General features: G+C 34.4%; 2 protein-coding genes across 8 annotated transcripts in view; both read left to right on the top strand.

Annotated features, from left to right (window-relative positions):
* LOC112689803 overlaps positions 1 to 10,732 on the top strand; it is a 39,750-nt gene extending 29,018 nt beyond the window's left edge. For all 6 annotated transcript variants that reach the window (XM_025563659.1, XM_025563660.1, XM_025563664.1 and 3 more), the window contains 2 exons: positions 4,508 to 5,468; positions 10,378 to 10,732. In XM_025563659.1, coding sequence (XP_025419444.1) covers positions 4,508 to 5,468; positions 10,378 to 10,527 — 1,111 coding nt within the window. In that variant the 3' untranslated portion in view covers positions 10,528 to 10,732. The remainder of the gene's footprint in view (positions 1 to 4,507; positions 5,469 to 10,377) is intronic.
* Positions 10,733 to 12,109: 1,377 nt separating this feature from the next.
* Positions 12,110 to 21,788, top strand: LOC112689802 (tubulin alpha-1 chain-like). 2 transcript variants are annotated; one of them, XM_025563657.1, is made up of 4 exons: positions 12,110 to 12,513; positions 15,675 to 15,897; positions 18,662 to 18,963; positions 20,811 to 21,788. In XM_025563657.1, exons 2-4 carry the CDS (start codon positions 15,777 to 15,779, stop codon positions 21,633 to 21,635), a joined length of 1,248 nt encoding a protein of 415 aa, XP_025419442.1. In that variant the 5' UTR covers positions 12,110 to 12,513; positions 15,675 to 15,776; the 3' UTR covers positions 21,636 to 21,788. The 2 variants fall into 2 exon arrangements, with proteins under 2 accessions (XP_025419442.1, XP_025419441.1); XM_025563656.1 differs by lacking the exon at positions 12,110 to 12,513 and having other exon boundaries at positions 15,332 to 15,897.
* The last annotated feature ends 366 nt before the right edge of the window (positions 21,789 to 22,154 follow it).

Raw genomic sequence — 22,154 nt, 5'->3', positions numbered from 1 at the left:
ATTTATACGCTTACGTTGCCATAACTTAAATGTCCCAAAAAATTTCAATTTCAGTCATAAAAATCAATCTTTGTATTTCCCCATTAAAATAATGAAATATTGTAATTTTTATTTTTGGTTTAGAATAAGACTTAACGCTTACAAATATTTTCGCACATATTATTCGAATGCAAACAAAGTTCTATGTAATATTCGAGATATTTATCACATTTTTCATTACGTCATTACTGTATAAATTATTGCAACAATAAATATGATATCATTAAAATGAAAAATCACCTCATAAAATTATTTACTAAGTAAAAAATTGATAATATTATGCAACTTGCATCAGTTTTGCACTTGGTAATAATACGTGTACGTACAAGCATAATATGCTATTATAATTACGTTTTGACAAATTGTATTTTAAAAGTTGTTTTTTATTTATAGTTTATATACTAATGTATTTTATTTAAATCTTACAGTATAACAAAATTTGATTTATATATTTTTTTATGACCCATCACTTAATACTTTTTTAACATTGTGTGTATACGTCATCGATTTTGCAATACTATATTTCTCAGTAGTAACAATCGTTTTAGTTTGATAATCATACTACAATATAAAATATGGTTATTTTGCAATCTGTTTATCGGTTAGTCTATTGGAAAAAATGTCATGAAATCGATCAAATTGCTCCGAAACTTGAAAACTTGTTTATGTTTTCTTATGATATATTGTTTTCGAATACCGTTTTACGTATGTCCCAAAGTATAGCAAACGCACACAGACACATATACTCGTATATATATATATTACCAGCGAAATATTTTCAAATTTTTTGAGGAAAGGTTTTAAATTTTTCTTTAAATTAAATGATTTTATAAAAAATACATATAAGGTATGAATTAATAATTATACTATTGTATTATTATTATTAATTTATTACAAATGAAGAATTATATATAACCACATGATAAAAATTAATGTTCTTTTTTGGGTACCTTCGTATTAAGTCATTTATGACTTTTGGACCTTTTTTTTTTCTTCCGGGGAGGAGATCAAGACCCGATACCCCCTCAAAATACGCCACTGTATATAACAACATTATTAACAACATGTGCCGCCTACCAACATCATGTAATTTAATTCATAATTTTGATTTTTTTTTTCGACTCCTTAACTAAGTTAAAAAATTGTATTTATAATTTAAACATTGATGTTTAATTTGATTTAATTGTATACAATTTGTCTTAATTATTAATTTAGCGATATTTAGTTACACTCACTGTACTCTTACTCTTTGGGGTGTTAAAATATTTATTTATTTCAATAAATATTATTATTATTATAACGCGTCTACTTTTACATTTTTTCATCGATCCATCAACACTGTCATGATATTGTTTATGCGTAGGTATAAGAAAACGTTCAAGAATCGATTTTTTTTAAAAGATCGTTCGTTCCGAAAAATGTGTTTCGAGTCACTTCAATTTAAATCAATACACCCTATACGCATAATAGCTAAACTTTTACGGTCCCGACGACCTATTTAAAGCCAGTTGACAATACAAGCGTTGTAAGAAAAAATAAATAAAAATGTTGGAAACGTGTGATTTCTACGGAGCACGCGAAATCATGACACTGCTGTACTACAGCACGACGCTGCGTGCGACATAAACGATATAAAGACTTAAACCGCATTGTGTGCGCATTACCAACGGTCGTCGATCACACGGCTGCGAGTAGACGCGCGTGCGGCATTAGCTACGGGTACACCCGTGCATAAAATATTGCGGGACGACGCGCGAAGAACTGAAATCAATTGTTCGTGCAGTCTTATCGCCCCGAACATGAATATGAAATCAATGGAAAAATTATTAAAATAAACAGGAAATGTGTCTTTTAGATGTGCACGATTAGTTCACACGTAACGTTTTTTTTTTCCACGTCTGTATTATTTTCCTTTACAACTAGGTCACGTAATCTTCGAATGGAGCGCACTCGTCAAAGTTATGCGACATGATAGTATCGATTCACCCGCGTGTGCAGCCTCTATTTTTTAGTGAACCCCGACACATAGTGTGTAGGCCAAAATCGGAAATGTGCACTGCGGATTCGAGAAGTGTATGCCTACTAAATACTCGTAAGAAATAAGACGGGCGATGCCCGTTTCCACCAAAAGTTTATCATTCCTTTTTCCACCAATATCCGTTTCCACCAAATGAGATACTGACCACGTTTTTACCAAAACATTTGCATACTACGCTTAAATTAAAAGCTATAGCACAGAAATAACTTTATTTAAGACATACATACATAATTCAATAAATTTAAAAGCATTATAAAATATATACTATATAGATTGGAAAATGTTAAATTTTATTTAAAAAAATGGTCAGATATAAAAAGATAAAAAAATAATATATTATGATATACGATACCTTAGTTATGTAAATTGTAACTATATATATAATTAGTTGATATTTATTAATTAAACTGTGCCATCTTTTCATTTGTTCATAAAGTATTTGACTATTTAGATATTATAATGGTTAATGGACATAAAAGTACATGCATAAGTACGATAACAGTTTAACATACAATTAAATTAAATACAATAAATGTACAATATACATTGATTATATTGTGTGTATATTTATATATATTTTACATCAATCCAAAAAACTCATGAAAAGTATAGGTATTTTAACTTATTTGGTGGAAAAGAGAATGATACACTTTTGGTGGAAACGGGTATTGGAAAAGGGAAAGGTCTACTTTTGGTGGAAACGTGTAACGCCCAATAAGACTACTATGAAGTTGTTTTTCAAGAAGCCAGTTTAAGCAAGAAAGATGATGACTTAAATATATCTATTAAATTTTAAATTATACATCTCTCATATTAAAATAAATAATTTGTTAATAGTTTTCAGATTTATACCAGATATAAGTACATTTTCAGTTTAAAAAATATTAACAGATCGATAGTTACCTAATTATAATGTGCAATTCGATTAATAAAAAAAACTATTACTGACATTGTACTAAAAATTATAATCATATGGAAGTAGGGTAGAGTATCATATCATTTTACACTGAAAAATATGTAGTACGATTTTTTATGAAAAAAATAGGGGCTGCGCATGTGTATATGTACATTTTCGTATACGTATTGTACACCTAGTCATCTAATTTACTTTCAGTACCTATGTATACTACAACGTTACGGATCTAATTTTACTACATATTGCCTAAACGGAACGGTACGCAACAGCTCATGTGCAGCCGATAATGAAAATCACTAATACTCTATAATAGATATTTATCCTAATTCAAAAATGTACCAAAAAAGATTGAAATCGAACTTTTGTGCATTCATAATGTACATTTACATATCCGTTATTTGAACGTTTAATTTGTTCATTTAGTTTTCTAATACTAACAAGTCCGAATAGAAATACGTTTAATTCTTTCTGAATGGTATTCACTAATTATAACCAACAACGAATACATACAAAAAAAAATTCGGATCAGAATATTGCGTCAACAACATAAATACACAAATAATATGCATTTGTGGAACACGCATACATACACATATTAATCGACTTACTACAGTTGTCTTCGTTCATTTTTATTAGTGCGGCGACGTTAACGGCGCACTTTGCATGAATATAATAAATATAACCATGTATCTACCATCCACAAAACGATAAAATAACATCGATGCAACAGATATTATTATATGTAATATAGCTGACACCAATTGTGTTTGAATAATAATTAATGTTTGAGTTATGAAATGAGCGCATATGAATCATTTTCAATACTTCGTCTGCTTAAATTGTGCTAATAAAAAGTGATTGCTCTGGCGGACAATTTTTTTTTTTTAAGAGTAACTAATGACGTTTTAATTACTTTACACTTCATACATCGACGCGTAACCCAAGTACCTTGGATTTTATATAATGATTATATTATTAATTTTTCATATTATATTGCTTTTGACTAGATTATATATAAACGGTATAGTAAAATTATGCTGTACGAATATGACGACGATAAATATTAGTAATTAATTTCAAAAGTTCGCTCGTACTTGTGGTTAATGTGAAACAATTAATATCTATAGAGCAAAACGTGTTGTAACAACGCAATCACCAATTTGTTTGTGTACGATAAAATAATTTCGAATTACGATTGCATAATTCTACTAAAGTGCAATCAACATACTGGGCGTATTTCACATAATTTCAATTTAAAATACAACAAATACGTATGCGAAATAGGTGTTTCAAAAGTTTCGAGTACATAACATAACAGTCGACTGACAATCTCATCACGTTGGAACATATTACATTGGATTGGATTGTTCTTTGAACTTGCAATAGGTTTCAAAACAAATGTACCGAAGCATACATTGAAAAAAAAAACCCTGTTAGATTTAATCAATCAATAAATTTATCAAGTCGTGACGCCATTGTCGTTTTTACTAACCATGCGGGTGTTTCGTACGCAGGTGTAATGAAGCGCGGCGCATGTCCGAAGGTGGTCTCGTCATGCCTTCATGCTTGGCTGCCAACTTCAACAACAACAACACCACCAACAACAATAACCGATCGCAGCAAACTGGCGTTCTCAGACGAAAGTTCAGCTTCCCCGCGGTGCTGCAGTCGCAGGGCCTACATGCTGAGCTGGGTGGTATCGACTTCGGCGGCAGCGGCGGCAGTGGCGGTGGTGGCGGCCCGTCCATGGCAGTGGCCACGGCACGCCGGCGGTTCAGCAACGTCAGCGATGTGGTGTCCCGCAAACTATCGCACACGATCGGCTGGCGGACGGCCGTGCCGACGGAGCAGATAGCGCGACAGGGCAGGGCGCTGTGTGTGCAGTACGTGCGGTGGAAGTTGAAACGGGCCGGCGCATACACGAAGAAATGCGCGGCGGCGCTGCGTTGCGCGCGCGCCACGGCCATTGCGTCCACGGCCACGGCGGACGTTGCCGGCGGGTTCTTCATACCGCCGCTGCAGGTCGGCGGCTCGGCAGCGACGGGGACGGCGAACGATCGGGCGGCGGACGGGTTGCGCCGCGAAGTGTTCCCGGCCATGCTCCGGGTCGGGCTGCAACTGGAACGGCTCGACCCGAAACTGTACGCGACCGGCATGACCGCGAACGACACGCCGATGTCCACAGCCGCCGCAGCCGCGCTCTCGCACCGCCTGATGCAGCGGCCGGCGTTCAGGAGGAATGCCGCGGACACGGCCACCGCAGCCGTCGTCCTAGTGTCTGTTTCCCGGGAGCTGTTCCGGGCCGGCGCACAAGTCACCTGGGCCAAGGTCGTGTCGCTGGTATGTGTGGCCGCCGGACTGGCCGTCGAGTGCTCGCGCCGCGGCCGCGCCGAACAACTGCCCGGCCTGATCGAGGCCGTCGGCGAGGTGATCGAAGACGACTTGGCCGCCTGGATCCATTACAATGGTGGATGGGTCAGTATACCGTCAACGGACCACGATTAACGCGCGTACGATATATGCCACAAACGCGTTTCGCTCCATCGGTGTGCACGCCCGCAGGGGGAGGGGGCAAAAGGTCCATTGCCCTTATTGAAAATTTCTGTTTCAAAACTATTGTTAATTTAATACCACGCATATTAATTATAACATTATTTTATTAAGACCCATTTATAAAGATTAGTAAAATTTATTATATTTTTAGATAATCTAAAATGTATAATCTTGAACGAATTTATTAATTTACAATGTTTACGCTTGACTACATATCGCTTAAAATTATAAAGTCTCCTGAGTACCGATTTCTATGGTATTTGATTTTGTTCTCATCTATTTTTAAATACAGGTTGTTTTGGCTCTTAGAATTGTAATCTTGCCTCGGGTGGGATTTTATCCTGCGGGCGCATTCGCTCTATCGGTGTGCGTTTTGCGGGCAACGGTTAAGTGATCTGGGCTTATTGGGTATTGATAACAGTACATACGGTACGATCGAGATCTCGGTTTGGTTTTCGGGAAAAACTAGACGTTTTTGGATTGTCCCACGGATCGCTTTCGTTATAATGTTTTTCGGAATCTACTGCTAAATATTAGTTACATTCGAGCCGATTCGTACGCGAATGTGAATCACGCACGCACAGTTTTTCCAGATAGCAAAAACGTTCATAATAAAAACCCACTCGATCTTGATCGATTATAGGCGCGTTTACGTAACAATGTACGTTATTGCTGACATATATGCATGTAATAATATGATGGCACACGCATATTATGTCCATACGTTTTTAAGCGAATACGAATCTCCGTACGGTTTCCAAGCTCGATCCGGGTACTGAAAATAATAATTATACGATAGCATTTAAAAATTATATTAATACTCAGCAAACATCTGAAAAAATTAAGTAAACCATGTAAATTTCTCGTCGTGTTAAATATTAGCTCTGGGCCGTATAATCTTCCATCGGTATAAAAATAAGAAATTTTATGGTAAATGAATACATTATTAATTGTAGGTATATATTTACGTGAAATACTTTTTAATGCAATTTCGTTTTAATCGTACACTTATACACAACAATTTGCGTTGGTAATTTCGTGTATAATAACGGCAATAAATGTTATGAAAATAGTGATTAAACGCACGGTTGAATGTATGCATTAACACTATTCTCGATTACAAAAAACATTAATGAACTCATTACAAAACGTGATAATAACAAATCGTTTTACTAAAAATGTTATCGTGAACAGTGAAACTACCACTTCATCCGTGTATCGGGTTAAAGTTTTTCGAAATCAAATAAAACAATTCAACAAAACGTGTTTTGAAAAATGTTCTTGGTAGCAATAACTACTATTCGGTACGTAAAAGTCATAAAACCCGATGCTCATTTCTCATAAACAAATTGAACCGCACACATGAAACGAACTTGGTCAATATTATCTGAACAACTTTTAAAACTTTTTTTTTTAATACTTGTTATAATACCGATTAGAGAAAATGCATCATTTACACTTAAACCTTCGAATATAGTTCTAAAAAAAAGGTCATAATTCTCCGTAAATTTTTATTTATTATTACATAATGTAAAAATATATATGATAAAGTATGAAATAGGTAAAATATACATTTTTAAACGTACCTATATTTAGAGGTATTGTTCACAGCGTTCAATAAATTGTTTTAATTTTTTATTTCTTCAAAGAGATCCGAACTATGTGTATATGACTAACTCCGAATTATACGTTCAGTTATTTCTCATAACTAATTCGGCTTTAACCATATCACTACTAAACTACTATAACTACTAAACGATTGCGCTCTCCATCCACAAACTATTCACTTGGTTAAAAATGCGTTCAACAAATAAATTACTACACGGCATAGTATAAAATACATATACAAGTTTGAAGTCATTACGATTATACGATTAACTGACAGCAATATCTGATAATCAATTTCACAAAAACGATGAAATATTAATAAATTTAATCGAAACTCTCGATCAGATAGAAATATCGGCTTTCTATAATTCGGTGCACATGTGATAGGTTAATACCAGTAACCAGATTTTTAAGTCTAGGGAAGTGAAATACCGGCCGGTTCGCAATCATAATGGTAATGTAAAATAAAACAAAAATTAGTAAATGGTTTACTACTAGAGTAAATTATTTACTCGTAAATAATTATATAAACAAATTATTTATACGTAGAAATAAATAAATAAAACGCTGAACCTGGAGTATTAATATATGTGTATTGTAAAAAAATCATCACTCTGTGTTATGGTTATAGTTAACCGGGAACGAAACTCCCAAAAACCGGCACCCTCCACCCTCCAGGGACCAAAAATAATGGCATTAAATTTCCTACACAACAATGTATCCCACAAGGAAATTACAAACGTAATACGACTGATCTCGATAACCGTTTGGCCAAGAATCGGGTCATGTTATATACGCCACCGTTCTGGAATTTATAAGACTTAGTGGTCTCTGATTGATCTTTACGCGTGGCAAAGATGGTCTGTGAATTGCATTTTAAAGACCGGCATTATGTCGCATAAGCTCACTGCTTATCATCACGTCGTGCCATTCGACACAATAGTGTAATTTTATTTTCTTAATTCGAATATCCATCTTTAGCTCGCCATACACGAGCGGATTTCATGACGGATTTGGTCTGACGGACTCAATCCTTAGGTCCTCTACGTTTTCAGACGACTTAAGACGTTCTGAAAGATCTGCGGATTTATACGACGGACTACAGCTGGTTTATCAGTTATTATTGTTGGTATCACTATCATCTATAAATTTGTGTTAATTAAATGTTATTTTACAATCATACATTTTAAATATAGAATTGATATAACATACATTTATATCAATTATATTTATAATTTTTATTATAATTATTAGTATTATATAATATATTATAGTAATAAATAATCATAACAATATGCCTCCTTGATTATTGGGTACCATTATATCTCAAAAACAAAAATGAGACTTAAGTGGGTCAAAACCTGGCTTGCTATAAAATACTTGTTTAGTCACATGCCACTGAATGAAGAGTTGAATGAAAATGAACCAAATTATTTGAAAAACTATCAATAAAATAAAAATGTCTTATCAAGGTCCGTCGGACCTGGTCTTTTAATCTAATTTTAGCCAAAGTGACTTGATCCGTTGGACTAAATCCATCGGATCGTTCGATCTGCCAGATCGCATCCTTAAAACACCACACACAATAGGACTTTTTAGAGGATTTAATTCGCCACAGACCAAATCCGTCGAAAAATCCGCTCGTGTATGGTGAGCTAATCGCACGTGTTAAACACTTGTACACGAAACGTGATCAACGTACGTGTCGTCTCGTAATGATATGCGCAGCTTGTAACAGTATAAGTTATTCTGGTACGACCGGACTGTTCCCATATTTAAAAATTATGTTCCCTACGTGTAACATGTTTATTATGTTATAATTTATTGTGAACCCACCGCGATGCCCATATTTTACTTGTTATAATATCGACACGCATCTAATAACCGTCCATTAATTTGCATGCGCATACCTGCGAAAACAACAATTACACATGTACAATAATACTACCCCACCACCCGTATAAATGTACAATAATAATAGTACATGCAATTCGAATGAGCGCCCGCGTGCCTGTTTCCGGGAGAAAATTTATTGAAGGCTCTGTGCAACATGATGTGACGCATATAATATATATACACGTATATAATACCATTCGACCGGGTAAAAAAAAAAAAAAAAACATTTGATAATAATTTCTTTATCGTGGGGTATTATTTTATAATTCTTTATGGCTATTATTAATAATTATTGCCGTTGATTATAGTATTTCACTAGCTTCTAGATTATTTCATACGACCGCAGATTTTTTACGTGGTATTTATCGACCGTCATCAGTGCCTACTACTGTGTGAAACCAGTAAAACATATATATTGCAAGGGCGTTTGCATCACCTCATCTGAAAAATTCCAAGTGCGACTAATTACAACGTACAAACCTGAATAATCGATCGAATTCCGAATAAAAATAATGGTCCGTCGACTTTTTCCAGCTGCTCAATCATTTGATAATTATTTTAAAACAATGTCTTAGTACCTACATAAAACCAATCGTTCATATAAATGATCCAAATAATTATGTACTCTACACCGAAACGGAAATAAATTACGTAAAAAATCAAGAATTATTCAATTAATGTTTTGAATACAAGAGAACTAAAAAAATAAAATAAAACCGTACACTTAACAGAATTAAACAATTTCTGCAGTCGCATTATATTGCTCATTATAGAGAACATTGAGATTACATTATCGATGTTCTCCAAACATTGGAAATTATAATAAATCGGAACAATCGATATTATAAAATACGGAAAATATTAAAAACGTTTCCCGCAAACGTTACGGCCAAGTTTTCATAAAGTATGCGCCTATGATTTTATATCACCGAGTCTACTCGCTTAGCACACGCAATCGTTTTTTTTACTAATCCGCATGTTACCTACTAATAACTGATGACAAAAAGTTACCCGAATTCATAAGACTTGTTTATGAGACACTGCCATTATATTTTTTTAATTGTACGATGTTATTGCATTTCGTACCGTTTCCAAAAGTAGTAAGGAATTTTATTATTTTCATCCTGGTACACCGAAAAATTCGACAATTAATCTTCGTGAATTATATTTGTTAAAAAATTTAATCAAATTACTGAAATTCGACGAGTACATTGATTAAACTACAAATTATTATTCTTTTTTTTCACCCTTACACGTGCGCTGTGGTCTTAAACATTATGCAATATGCAAATAATTGAACGGCTCACTAATTTATCATTTGTTTTAGATGGGACTCCAGTCGTACTGTAAACCAATTGTCGTCAACGTCGAAAACCCCATTTCCACGCAGATCGTGTACCTGGTATCATGCCTTGTTGTCATTATATTTTTTTTGTTGATGTTGAGATGGTTTGACTTCATATCTATGTTCCGGTGAAGTAGATCGCGCATAACATATTAATTTACAGGTGTACAATGTACTTATAGAACCTATACAGCTTCAGACGATTGTTTTACCACGCATTAGATAATGAAATGTTAAGGCATAACGTAATACATGTAACTGTGTAAGTTGTATTATTATTTGTACCTATACCTATGCAATTATATTATTTTTATCTGTAAAACCGATTGTTTTCGAGAAAAAAAAATGTTAAAAAATAAATAATAATTGATCGATTATCATTCTTATTTTCTTATTAATATGCTCCACTTATCTATTTGTAGGTTTCAATGATAATTAAAAAATAAAAATATAAAGTAAATAGTGATGATTTTATTGTCCATGTGTAAATGTTCAAACATAATACACCGACTAAAATCTGTGTTTAAGTAAAATCTACTATTATTCAAAACCATTTGACTGAATCGAGCAAATAATTTATTACATTCAACTAATAATTATGCTATCGTAAAACTTAAAAAAATGAAAAATAAAATAATTAGCAAGAATAAGAAGTTATTTGATGTAAACGAATTAACGAATACCTACTTTAAGCATGTGTAAACTAATAAAAAGTGAACATAATTATTATTGTGGCGCGCAAATGTTCAACGAATTACATACCTACTATTTTACTTTTTGGTTTTATAAATCACCGTAGACTTAAATCAATAATAAATTAAATATTCAAAGTAGATTAAATAGTTAGATCGATACATTTTACCTGTATAACGTTGAGATGGACTCTCGCTCAACTGTTTAGTTCCGCATGGAATGTTTCTGACCTTAACTACCTAACCTAACTAAGAATTTGACTGAATATATTTCATTAAAAAGAAAAAATTATGGTCTCAGCTACATGTAGAAAAACCGATCAATTTAAAACAAAATTTACCCGATTACGTAATGATATGCGGCAACAGCAAACGGCATAATTAAAAATTGATTTGGTACCGCTTATAGGAAAATGCATTTTAATTGATATTTATACATAATAAATCAATGTAGTGGTGATTAAAATAAAAAGAAAAACACTATTTCAACACATTTATTCGATTAATTTTTGTAATCGTATATCGCAATGTCGTGGGTCGGATTGGTGGTCTATGATACGCGTGCCAAACATTGCACATTGACTGAATTTCAATGAAACGTGGGAAATAAGGAAATTAAATATAAATACCTTAAATACGGATTACACTAAAATAGTTTTTTAATAATATAAACAATCGTATACATATGTTCTGGCACGTGAAAAGTTTCCAAAATTTTAATCGCCATATATTAGTACAGTGGTTTTCAACCTTTTTAACAATGCGGTACAATTCATTTACAACAAAGTTTTCGCGGCACACTAATCCATATATTATGTGAACCATATTTATATATATACTGTTTACAGTCTACTCTACTAGAGGGTTATTTATTGAAAAATATATTAATACAATCGATCGATCGAGGCGGCTGCGACGGGCATACTTACAATAAATAATATTATATGTATCTACGATTAGTTCGATTAGTTTTCATCTCGAATATCAGTAATAAGCTGGTAAATACATACTTATAAAACAATTTATTGATTTATCACGGCACATTTAAAGGGCGCTCGCGGCACACCGGTTGGGAACCACTGTATTAGTACGTACTAAGGGATCGTAGTCATACACAGTTATAAGAATACACGTGTACACGTGATCCAGATACACGTCTCAAAAATATATTAAGATCCGTGTTTTTTATACACGATTATTTTTTACCGATAAACGTGTATTAACACTCGTTGGTCTTTACCTACCTATGTATTTATTATATGTATTATACATTCACGGTTTATTTGAAAATATAATGGCTCATCTCTATATTATTTTAATCTAATAACATTTACGATACTATAATTTGTCTATTTTTAGGAATGATTGCTCGGGAACTTTTTGAACAGACTTCGTTCACGGATGATGTCCGGTACAGGGGTAGTATGTACGTGTATTTTAATTGCATTGGCCTTAACCCTGTTTCAAATAGGAATACGCAAACTTGTGTAATGACAAGTACTAGTACGTATCGTGGGAAAATAACTGCCACCCCAAACACTGTCTAATCATGCCTAAAAAAGAATAATTTGTGTAAAACGTATAAGATCTTGTCGCAAATGACAATACAAACCGATTCTGATGCGGAAATGCCACTCGAATAACATTTATATTCTAGGTTGTGCATATTAATGTGTTGTACATCGCTATAATATTATTATGTAAAACATGTATTTAATATGTACACTGCAACAATTTCAAACGGAAACATGACATTATTATAATACAAGCGTATACGAATTTTCCCGTCATTATACATATATTGTATACAGCAGTCTTCTATTAATATTACGTCTTGTTTTTTTATTTCTTGTAAAATTATAACAATAAATTTTAAAAAAAAAACTTCCGCCTAGGTTTAATTTATTTTTTTGTTGTTTTTTCATCGTAACATTAACATAAGCTTATAAAAGAACAATAATATATTAACAGGAGGGAAAAACGTCATACTAAGGTTTAGTAGTAAGTGTTCGTTTACGAGCACATATTAAAGCAGTTAAAGTTAATGACTCATCGATTTCGATAACATATCCCCTAATAACGAGTACAGATACGTACGTATTGAGATTAATTCAGAACTTTCAAATCACGAGAGAGAGAAAAAGAAAGAAAAATGGACATAGAGACATGCGGTCTTATCATCCAATTTCATCAATCGAATCAAGGCTAGTTAAAATAACAATAACGTAAGCTCAACGTATATTGCGTCTATCGCCCATCACGTACTACTATTTTGTTAACGTAGTTAACGAGTACGATTCTTGTACACAAACGCCTTACTCTGTAGCGATAATTTTATTCAATTACATGTACGGTATGTACTACAGTATGTTGTATAATATGTTAAGATTATAGTTCGAACAAGACCGAACGCTGCCCTGAACGAACCAGTGGATGGATTTGTTCGCGTTCGGCAGAGTTCATAGAATGGTACGAATAAAGAAAACCATACTTGGGAATACTTAGAAGCAAATACGAACGATTAATTTATACGGTGCAGTCAGACGTCTAGGAAATCTAACAAATTTGTTTGATAGTGTTCGCGTTTGGACCATAGTCGAAATGCGCTTTTTTTTAATATTATCATCCGTCGTTGAAGCTGGTAATGTTGACTGTATTATTTTTCGAAAAACATATTCTTTTCAAAATTATTAAAATTATTGAAAACGCTAAGGGTGTTCGATAAAATAGCCAACTATATTATAGGTACAGACACTATTTGTAGTTAGGTAATAACAAGTTGAAAATATTTATGCTAAAATAGATGCCTATAAACTGTAGCGGACTCACTGGGTGTGGTGTGTTACTATTCCATAACACAGTGGGCTTCATCCGGCATTATAAGTTATGGTTCGCTAGCTAGATATATATTTATTATTAAGAATCACTTATAAAATATATACATAATGGCAGCCAATATTGATAATATTACATATCACCCCTATGCAAGGCCGTAACTGGGGGGTCTAGGGGTCCGGACAATGCATGCTTATCCGGCTCTGTATTTATCTTACAAACTACTTATAACATTTTCAATATCACAAGTAGGTTGTGAGCGTAGCTTTTCAAAATTAAAATATGTTAAAAATTATTTGAGAAACTCTATCACTCAAGACCATTTAGAAAGTTTCATCCTCATGAATGTAGAAAAAGAAATTTTAACTTCTATTTGCCCTGCTACCATAATCGATAAAGTTGCTTTAAATAGTGAAGCATTAAAAAAGTTACTACTGTATTAATTTAAATTAGTAAACAGTTATATATACCTATTCAATATGATTTTCATCATTAAAAACTCTAAATAATTAGTACTAATTAACTAGTAATTGCAAGTACTATGAGCAATTTGTAAATTATTATGTATTAAATTGTAATATAATATGGTGCGAGCGAAGCGAGCGGCTTATTTTTTATGGGGCCTAACCTTTTTAGGCCCTTCCAATTCCTTCCCAGTAAAAAAAATATATGCCTATCCGCAACTGATCATATGTGTAGATTTCACTTCCGGTGAAGTAGAGTAGAGCAACCAGAGCGATGACAGGCGAGATAACCTACAGAATAAATTTTGCAAAATGTTTTTTGCACTAAGCCGAGTTCGAACTGATGATTGCGCGCGTCGTAGCCAACTGTTTTATCACTGCACCTCACTTTTCCTCAATATTTATAAATATATTATAAATAAATACAATTTTATATAGTATTTCAGCATTTGAATTATTTTTTTTTTTCTGTCTTTCATAAATATATTGCTTGTAATGAATACATGAAGTAACTAATAATTTTACAAAATATGGATTATAAAATCGGAAATACATTATGTACTTAAAACTAAATTAGACCATTGTAATCAATGAAACAAATAACCATTTGACAATATATTTTAACATTTGCATCACTATATTTTTACAATATAAAAATTGTTTCATAGAAAAAACATGAAATTGTAAAAATTAGGCCCAGCAAATTTTTTAATAAAATTTTTGTTAATCCAATAAGTTTAATTTTTTGAAAGAAACCTACTGAGATAAATTAGCGTTAACTACCATTTATACAACATGCCATTTTTATTAGTTAAATACTTAAATATAATGTGTAATTTGAGTATGAATTATATAAATTATATCAAAAAAATATATTGGACTTTATATAAGACTAGAAAAATTAAACAAAATAATAATGTATAGAAATTATTAATAAATATTTTTTTTATATAGTTCGGTATACTATAAATGTTGAATTTCCTCGACAACCAACTTTGTTTAGTAAAATTTTGGTTTGACCAAAAGGCAGTTTCCATTCATCTCATTAACATCGTGACACTTACTTTTTAGTGATTTGTATACATTTAATTGTATCGTTGAAATATATTAGGAATTGCTTAGATTGATTTTCATCATGGTAAGTTTTTATAATTAACTGTAAATATTAAAGTTGATATTAATTAAATAGAAAATAATAGTTTACTAGAAATCATTTTTGGTTACGAATATTGTGATTCTCGATTTGATCGAACATAATATTATTATTGTATTTCATTTGATGCATTAGCGTGAATGTATTTCGGTACACATCGGTCAGGCTGGAGTGCAAATCGGTAACGCCTGTTGGGAACTTTACTGTTTGGAACATGGCATCCAACCGGATGGACAGATGCCTTCTGACAAATCAGTGGGTTGCGGGGATGACAGCTTCAATACGTTCTTTAGCGAAACTGGCGCCGGTAAACACGTGCCTAGAGCCGTGTTCGTCGATCTAGAACCTACTGTCGTGGGTAAGTTTAACCATTCATCCATTTCAGCACGTATGTATTCAAGACATGAAAGAGTTGGTTGAAATATATTAATGTTACATTTTTAGGGCACAACATTATTTGTGTCGTTTAATCACGGTAATGTTTTATTTTAAGTTTTTACTTTAAATTTAAAAATCCTATGACAAATATCTAGATGTACATTAAAAAACTTACTCGTTGTATATTATCAGAGCCGTGTCAAAAATTTCAGCGCCCCAGGGCAAAATTTTTTCTTCGGAGCCACTGGGTGCAGGTAGCATATTAAATGCAGATAAGGGCGCCCTCTTACTTTTACAAAACTACGGCGCCCGTGAGCAGTGGCGCACACAGGGAGGGTCAGGGGCGTCGTCTGACACCTCTCAAAGAATTGGTGGATGGCTAGTTCTGTGTGAACTTGTATGAATATTTGTTTAATTTAATACTAACCCATATTTCAGCTAACCAAATCAACATACTAATTATGTTTACCCAAGAACTAAATCGCCACATGAGAATAAGTAGTAGGGCTCAATCCCAAAAATTATACTATACAAACTTATAAATTAATACCCAGAAAATTGAAAAATAATTAATATTAGTTTTATTTTAAAAATTATTATTTTTAGTATCTTTGTTAGTAAGAAAAAAACCAAAAACACTTAAAAATAAGAGTTATACTATGCCTAAACTCAGATTTTACTGGTGGGGGTGGGTGGGTACCTCGAAATATATATTTTCGACACCCTTGACAAAAATCTTCTGTGCGCCACTGCCCGGGAGTAATTGCCCCCTTTGACCCCCCCCCCCCCCTTAACACAGTAACTGTAACAACAATAACTGATAGAAAATATATTTAAATTTTTAAAATAATAAAAAATGTTTTTTTATTATTTGCTTGACATAAAATAGGCATTTAATCATATTCCTAATCATTTAATTACATGACTAGGCATTTAACTTTATTTGATAAGACTATATACCTACCTACGACATATACACCATTTGATATTATTTTGGACGGATTCGAAATATTGAATCGAAAATTTTTTTTGCTCAAATCATTTGATGTGATAGTTATTTTAAAATATTTTTAAACATAAAATTATTCGTTTAATAGTGTTATCCAAAAATAGAATTAATTCTAACTTATAAGCTCAATTATCTCCACAGGCGATTCTAATCATTGAAATAGCTGCTGGTTTCATAAGTTCCTATCCAATGTTATGCTCTTTTTTTTAGTGTACGATTTTCCAATCTACGTCAAATAATGTGTTGGTAAATTTTTTAATAAAAAAACAGTAAGTGTATTGGATGGACAGTCAAGCCGCATTTTATTTTATATTGTTTTTCTTTACAAAGACAATGATTTATTAACCAATATGGGATAAACAGTGTCAAGATGTTTTTTGAGTTTATTAATTTTCATTGATTCGTTTGATAAAACTTTCAAATAGTAAACACATTGAGGCAGTGGCGTAACTTGGAGTTAATCCTGGGGGGGGCAAGCAGTAGTAAAACTAAAAACATGGTACCATGGGCCTTTAAACTTATAAATGGTAAAAATAAACACGATAATAATCTTAGTTCGCATTGTGCTATTGTGGTAGTAACTAATAACCCGCCATGCTATCACTGTCATCTTTCTACAATTCCTCGTATTACGATATGAAGGCACTCTATTTATAATGATACTATTAATAAATAATTAACTGAGGCACTCAAAAAGTCAAAACAATAAATCTATTATTATTAATTATTATATAATCCAGTATGCTGTTTAATATTTCCATGATAAAATAGAAATTGAATTATAAGTTATAACTTTTAAAGGGGGGCAAAACGATACTATTGCCCCCTCAATAAAATATCTGGAGGGGCAGTTTCCCCCTCTTACTAACCCCCCCCCCCCAGATTACGCCTATGCATTAAGGACGCACTATACCTGAACGATCTATAGTACTCGTAAAACCAAACTTCAAAAATTCGTCTTTCGATCAAATTCGTGTAGACCGTTGTTTTTCAAAACTAAAAATAATAAAAAGCTATTTACGGTCTACAATGACACAAGACCACAGTTCAATTTAAGTGGTCTTATCAATCGAAGCTGAAGTAACTGCTTCATTAGACTTTGAAAAAATTATCAATGATTTTGATACTTCCTAATCAAGAAAAAAAGTTTTACATTTTTTAGTTTATTAGTTTTTCCTTTATATTAATTTAAATTTCATACATTATAATATAATATTATGTATGAAATTTATATTTCTTATAATGTATATATAATGTACTATGATTTATATTGTACAGAAATCGTCAACGAAGTCTTAATAGTCACTTATAAATTATAATAAAAATGAAAACAGATTTCAAATCCTCAGTCTAGAGAAAAGATCTATATTGTATAACAATAGAAAAAAAATGGTTGATAATGATAGAAAGTACAGAGCCGAGAAGCTTAAATGTTTTTAAATTACCTCATATTGCTTAAGCGAAAACAAATTAAAACTATAGACATCATACGGTTTTAAAACGATATATATATATGCTCTCATTACGCAATAGTTATTAACAAAATTTAAAAGATTACGATTTTGAAAACGTCACTTGTGTCAATGAGTTGCATCTGATGATGTATCGATGTCCTCGCTGGGCCGGTAATCTGTTTTTCGGACTATTCCGAACTCACTTTGATATGGTCTGCGGATGTAATAGGGAAAATGAACAGCAAAACGACGACAACACATTATTGTTAAACTTATTGCAGACGAAGTGCGGACCGGCACGTACAGACAACTGTTTCACCCAGAACAATTGGTCACGGGCAAAGAGGACGCAGCTAACAATTACGCGCGTGGTCACTACACCATCGGCAAAGAGATCGTCGACCTGGTGCTAGACAGGATCAGAAAGCTCGCGGACCAGTGCACCGGGCTCCAAGGATTTTTGATATTCCACTCGTTCGGTGGCGGCACCGGTTCCGGTTTCGCTTCGCTGCTCATGGAACGGTTGACCGCGGACTACGGGAAAAAAAGCAAACTGCAGTTCGCCGTTTACCCGGCGCCCCAGGTGAGAAGAAAAAATATTTTGGCACTCGTGGGATTGCAGCACCGTCAGTCCGTTCCTGGCCCGAGACATAAGTGCGACCAGTACTGGTTTCGCAGTGACTACCGTTAAGCCTGACCCCGCTAGCCGTCGACGCATCATAACTTTCAATTATAATTCGTTGTCAACTATATTTCCTACGTACGTCCGAATAATATTGCACGAGTGCACGAATCGATTTACATACAACGCAAGGCTTTATTGATTACGATCTACGAACCTTGCGTACGACGTACATTCCAAGCTATGCTTGGATAACGGTAACGGACGATTCGATACTACAAATAACCATATAGCTGTCGAGTTAGTCGAGAAACGGATAAGATGACTGATCACCGTCTCGATTCGCATAGATAGGAGGTAAAAACAAAGTTTGGGGGGGGGAGCTCAGCCATAGACGTGGGCAATACATGTATTTTGTTGCATGCTGTCAGTTCAACCGTTGAAGAATGGATGTGATAGGATAAATTTATTAAATCACTAGACTTTGAATACTTACTATTTATCAACAAATTATTCTAAGTTCAAAAATATTTATTAACTGAAATCATTTTTAAGTACAATAAATCATTAATCTATCTAGCGTGAAGGTGCTTGCTGAACTTGGACTAAAACATATATAAATATTGGTCTGTTCGGGACTGTCTTAAAAACCCCATTTCTCATAGTTGACCCGGACCTAGTGAATGCTAATCCATTCGTCTTATACGATTCACCTTGGCATTTTAGATTGATGCTACTTGTATTATGTGCGCCTAATCCTAGTTTACCTATGTAATCAGTTGGCCTCGTGAATTCCGCATTTTGCATACATCATACTCATGCCTTTATATAGTAGTTGTTTTTAATATTTATTATGTACTATTTGTCTTCTCTACAATATAACTCGTAAGGATCTACATCTCCGTAACAATATATCATACTGATACCTTTCTATAATAGTTGTTTTTAATACTACACTTTGGAATGTAGCCATACAATTCATATATAATATATTATATATGAACTATATGGCTATATGGCATATATATGTGTTTGTGTTACCCTCTGATTTAAATCAATAATTTCTTTCTATTGTTATATTATTTATAATCATTTCCCGATTTCAATTATTTATGATTAATATGATCCCTCCTATTTAGTAAGAGTCATAAGGACCTAAATCTATCTATGTCCGTAACAAATTTCAGCGGTTGCCTATACAATACTTTTGGGCCCTGTATCAACAAAACGGGTAGGTATAACGTATAAATAATTGAATAAACATGGTGATAAACATTAATTTTGTATTTGATATTGTAGTGCATTAGTGCCAATAAGTATATATTTCTTGAATGTCGTTTATTTTTCTCAGATGGCTTCAATTGTTTATGATTTGTACTCTTGTAGTCAAACCGTTGTGTATTATCATAAGAAAAACATTTAAAACGCATTATGTTTTATTTTTTCTATTACGAAACATTGTTTATTTTTACCAAATATTTTAGAATAAATTTAAAAATTTAATTTAATTTGAGTAACTTCAGTTAAAATATAGGCCCCTTACTCTTAGACTTAAATTTGTAGGGCTCCATTCACAGTATTTTGGGGGGTGTCCGGGAACACTTAGCACGATATGGGTAACCGAACGATATGATGGTTGAAAAACTTATAACGAAACATAACATCATCAACAAAAATTGGGTCTTTATCGAACGGTAAAAAACGTGAACAGCATAGATAAGAAGTGCTGACGATTTATTTACTTTTGATTTTAAGCGAACGGAAATATGTAACAGACTAACTCACCCCTAAACTTATTCCACGCGCAGGTGTCCACGGCGGTGGTGGAGCCGTACAACTCGATCCTGACCACGCACACGACTCTGGAGAACTCGGACTGCGCGTTCATGGTGGACAACGAGGCGATCTACGACATATGCCGTCGGAACCTGGACATAGAGCGGCCCACGTACACGAACCTGAACCGGCTGATGGCGCAGATCGTGTCGTCCATCACGGCATCACTGCGGTTCGACGGCGCGCTGAACGTTGACCTGACCGAATTCCAAACGAACCTGGTGCCGTTCCCGCGGATCCACTTCCCGTTGGCCACGTACGCGCCGGTCATATCCGCGGAGAAGGCGTACCACGAGCAGCTGTCCGTGGCCGAGATCACGAATGCGTGCTTCGAACCGGCCAACCAAATGGTCAAGTGCGACCCGCGGCATGGCAAGTACATGGCGTGCTGTATGCTGTACCGCGGCGACGTGGTGCCCAAGGACGTGAACGCCGCGATCGCCACCATCAAGACGAAGCGCACCATCGTCTTCGTCGACTGGTGCCCGACCGGGTTCAAGGTGGGCATCAACTACCAGCCGCCCACCGTGGTGCCGGGTGGCGACCTGGCCAAGGTGCAGCGAGCCGTGTGCATGCTGTCCAACACGACGGCCATAGCCGAAGCGTGGGCTCGGCTCGACCACAAGTTCGACCTGATGTACTCGAAACGCGCGTTCGTCCACTGGTACGTGGGCGAGGGAATGGAAGAGGGCGAGTTCTCGGAGGCGCGCGAGGACCTGGCTGCCCTGGAGAAGGACTACGAGGAGGTGGGCGTGGAGATCAACGTGGAGGAGGGCGAGGGCGAGGGCGACGCATAACCGCCGCGCCGTTCTCATGCATTCGCGTACTGTTAAGACGAACTTACCAGTCCCGACGCATCGTATCGTGATCAACGAGTACCGAATGCATGCATCCGTTGCTGTAATATCTATATATTTATACATACGTAATACACGTTCAATCACTCTTTACCCAGATTGTGTTCGTTTTTTTCTTATTCATTATTGTACCACGATCAAAGGGTATGGCTGGGGCGTATACAAAAGGGGAGGGGTACAGATCCTCCCTTAGGCCTTTTTTTTTTTTTAAATTTTAAAACAGTCTTCTTAACATAATAAAAATATAATATGCAACCATAAATAAAAACCAAGACCATGAAAAACTTAACAGACAGAAAGTAAATCTCATGACGTATTGCATGAGCGACCAGCTGATTCGCCGTAAGTTAGCTAAATCCGGTATTGAAACCGTAGGTGCTCAAGATTTATGTAAAATTATAAAAAAATACACACTAGTCGGTGTAGTACAGCACCAATTTTGCACACAACATTGAGCCG

The sequence above is a fragment of the Sipha flava genome, unplaced genomic scaffold (assembly GCF_003268045.1).
Source record: "Sipha flava isolate LNK unplaced genomic scaffold, YSA_version1 46_pilon_pilon, whole genome shotgun sequence".
NCBI classification, from domain to species: Eukaryota; Metazoa; Arthropoda; class Insecta; order Hemiptera; family Aphididae; genus Sipha; species Sipha flava.
Note: the sequence above shows the minus strand (reverse complement) of the source record. Positions and strands in the feature narration are given on the sequence as shown.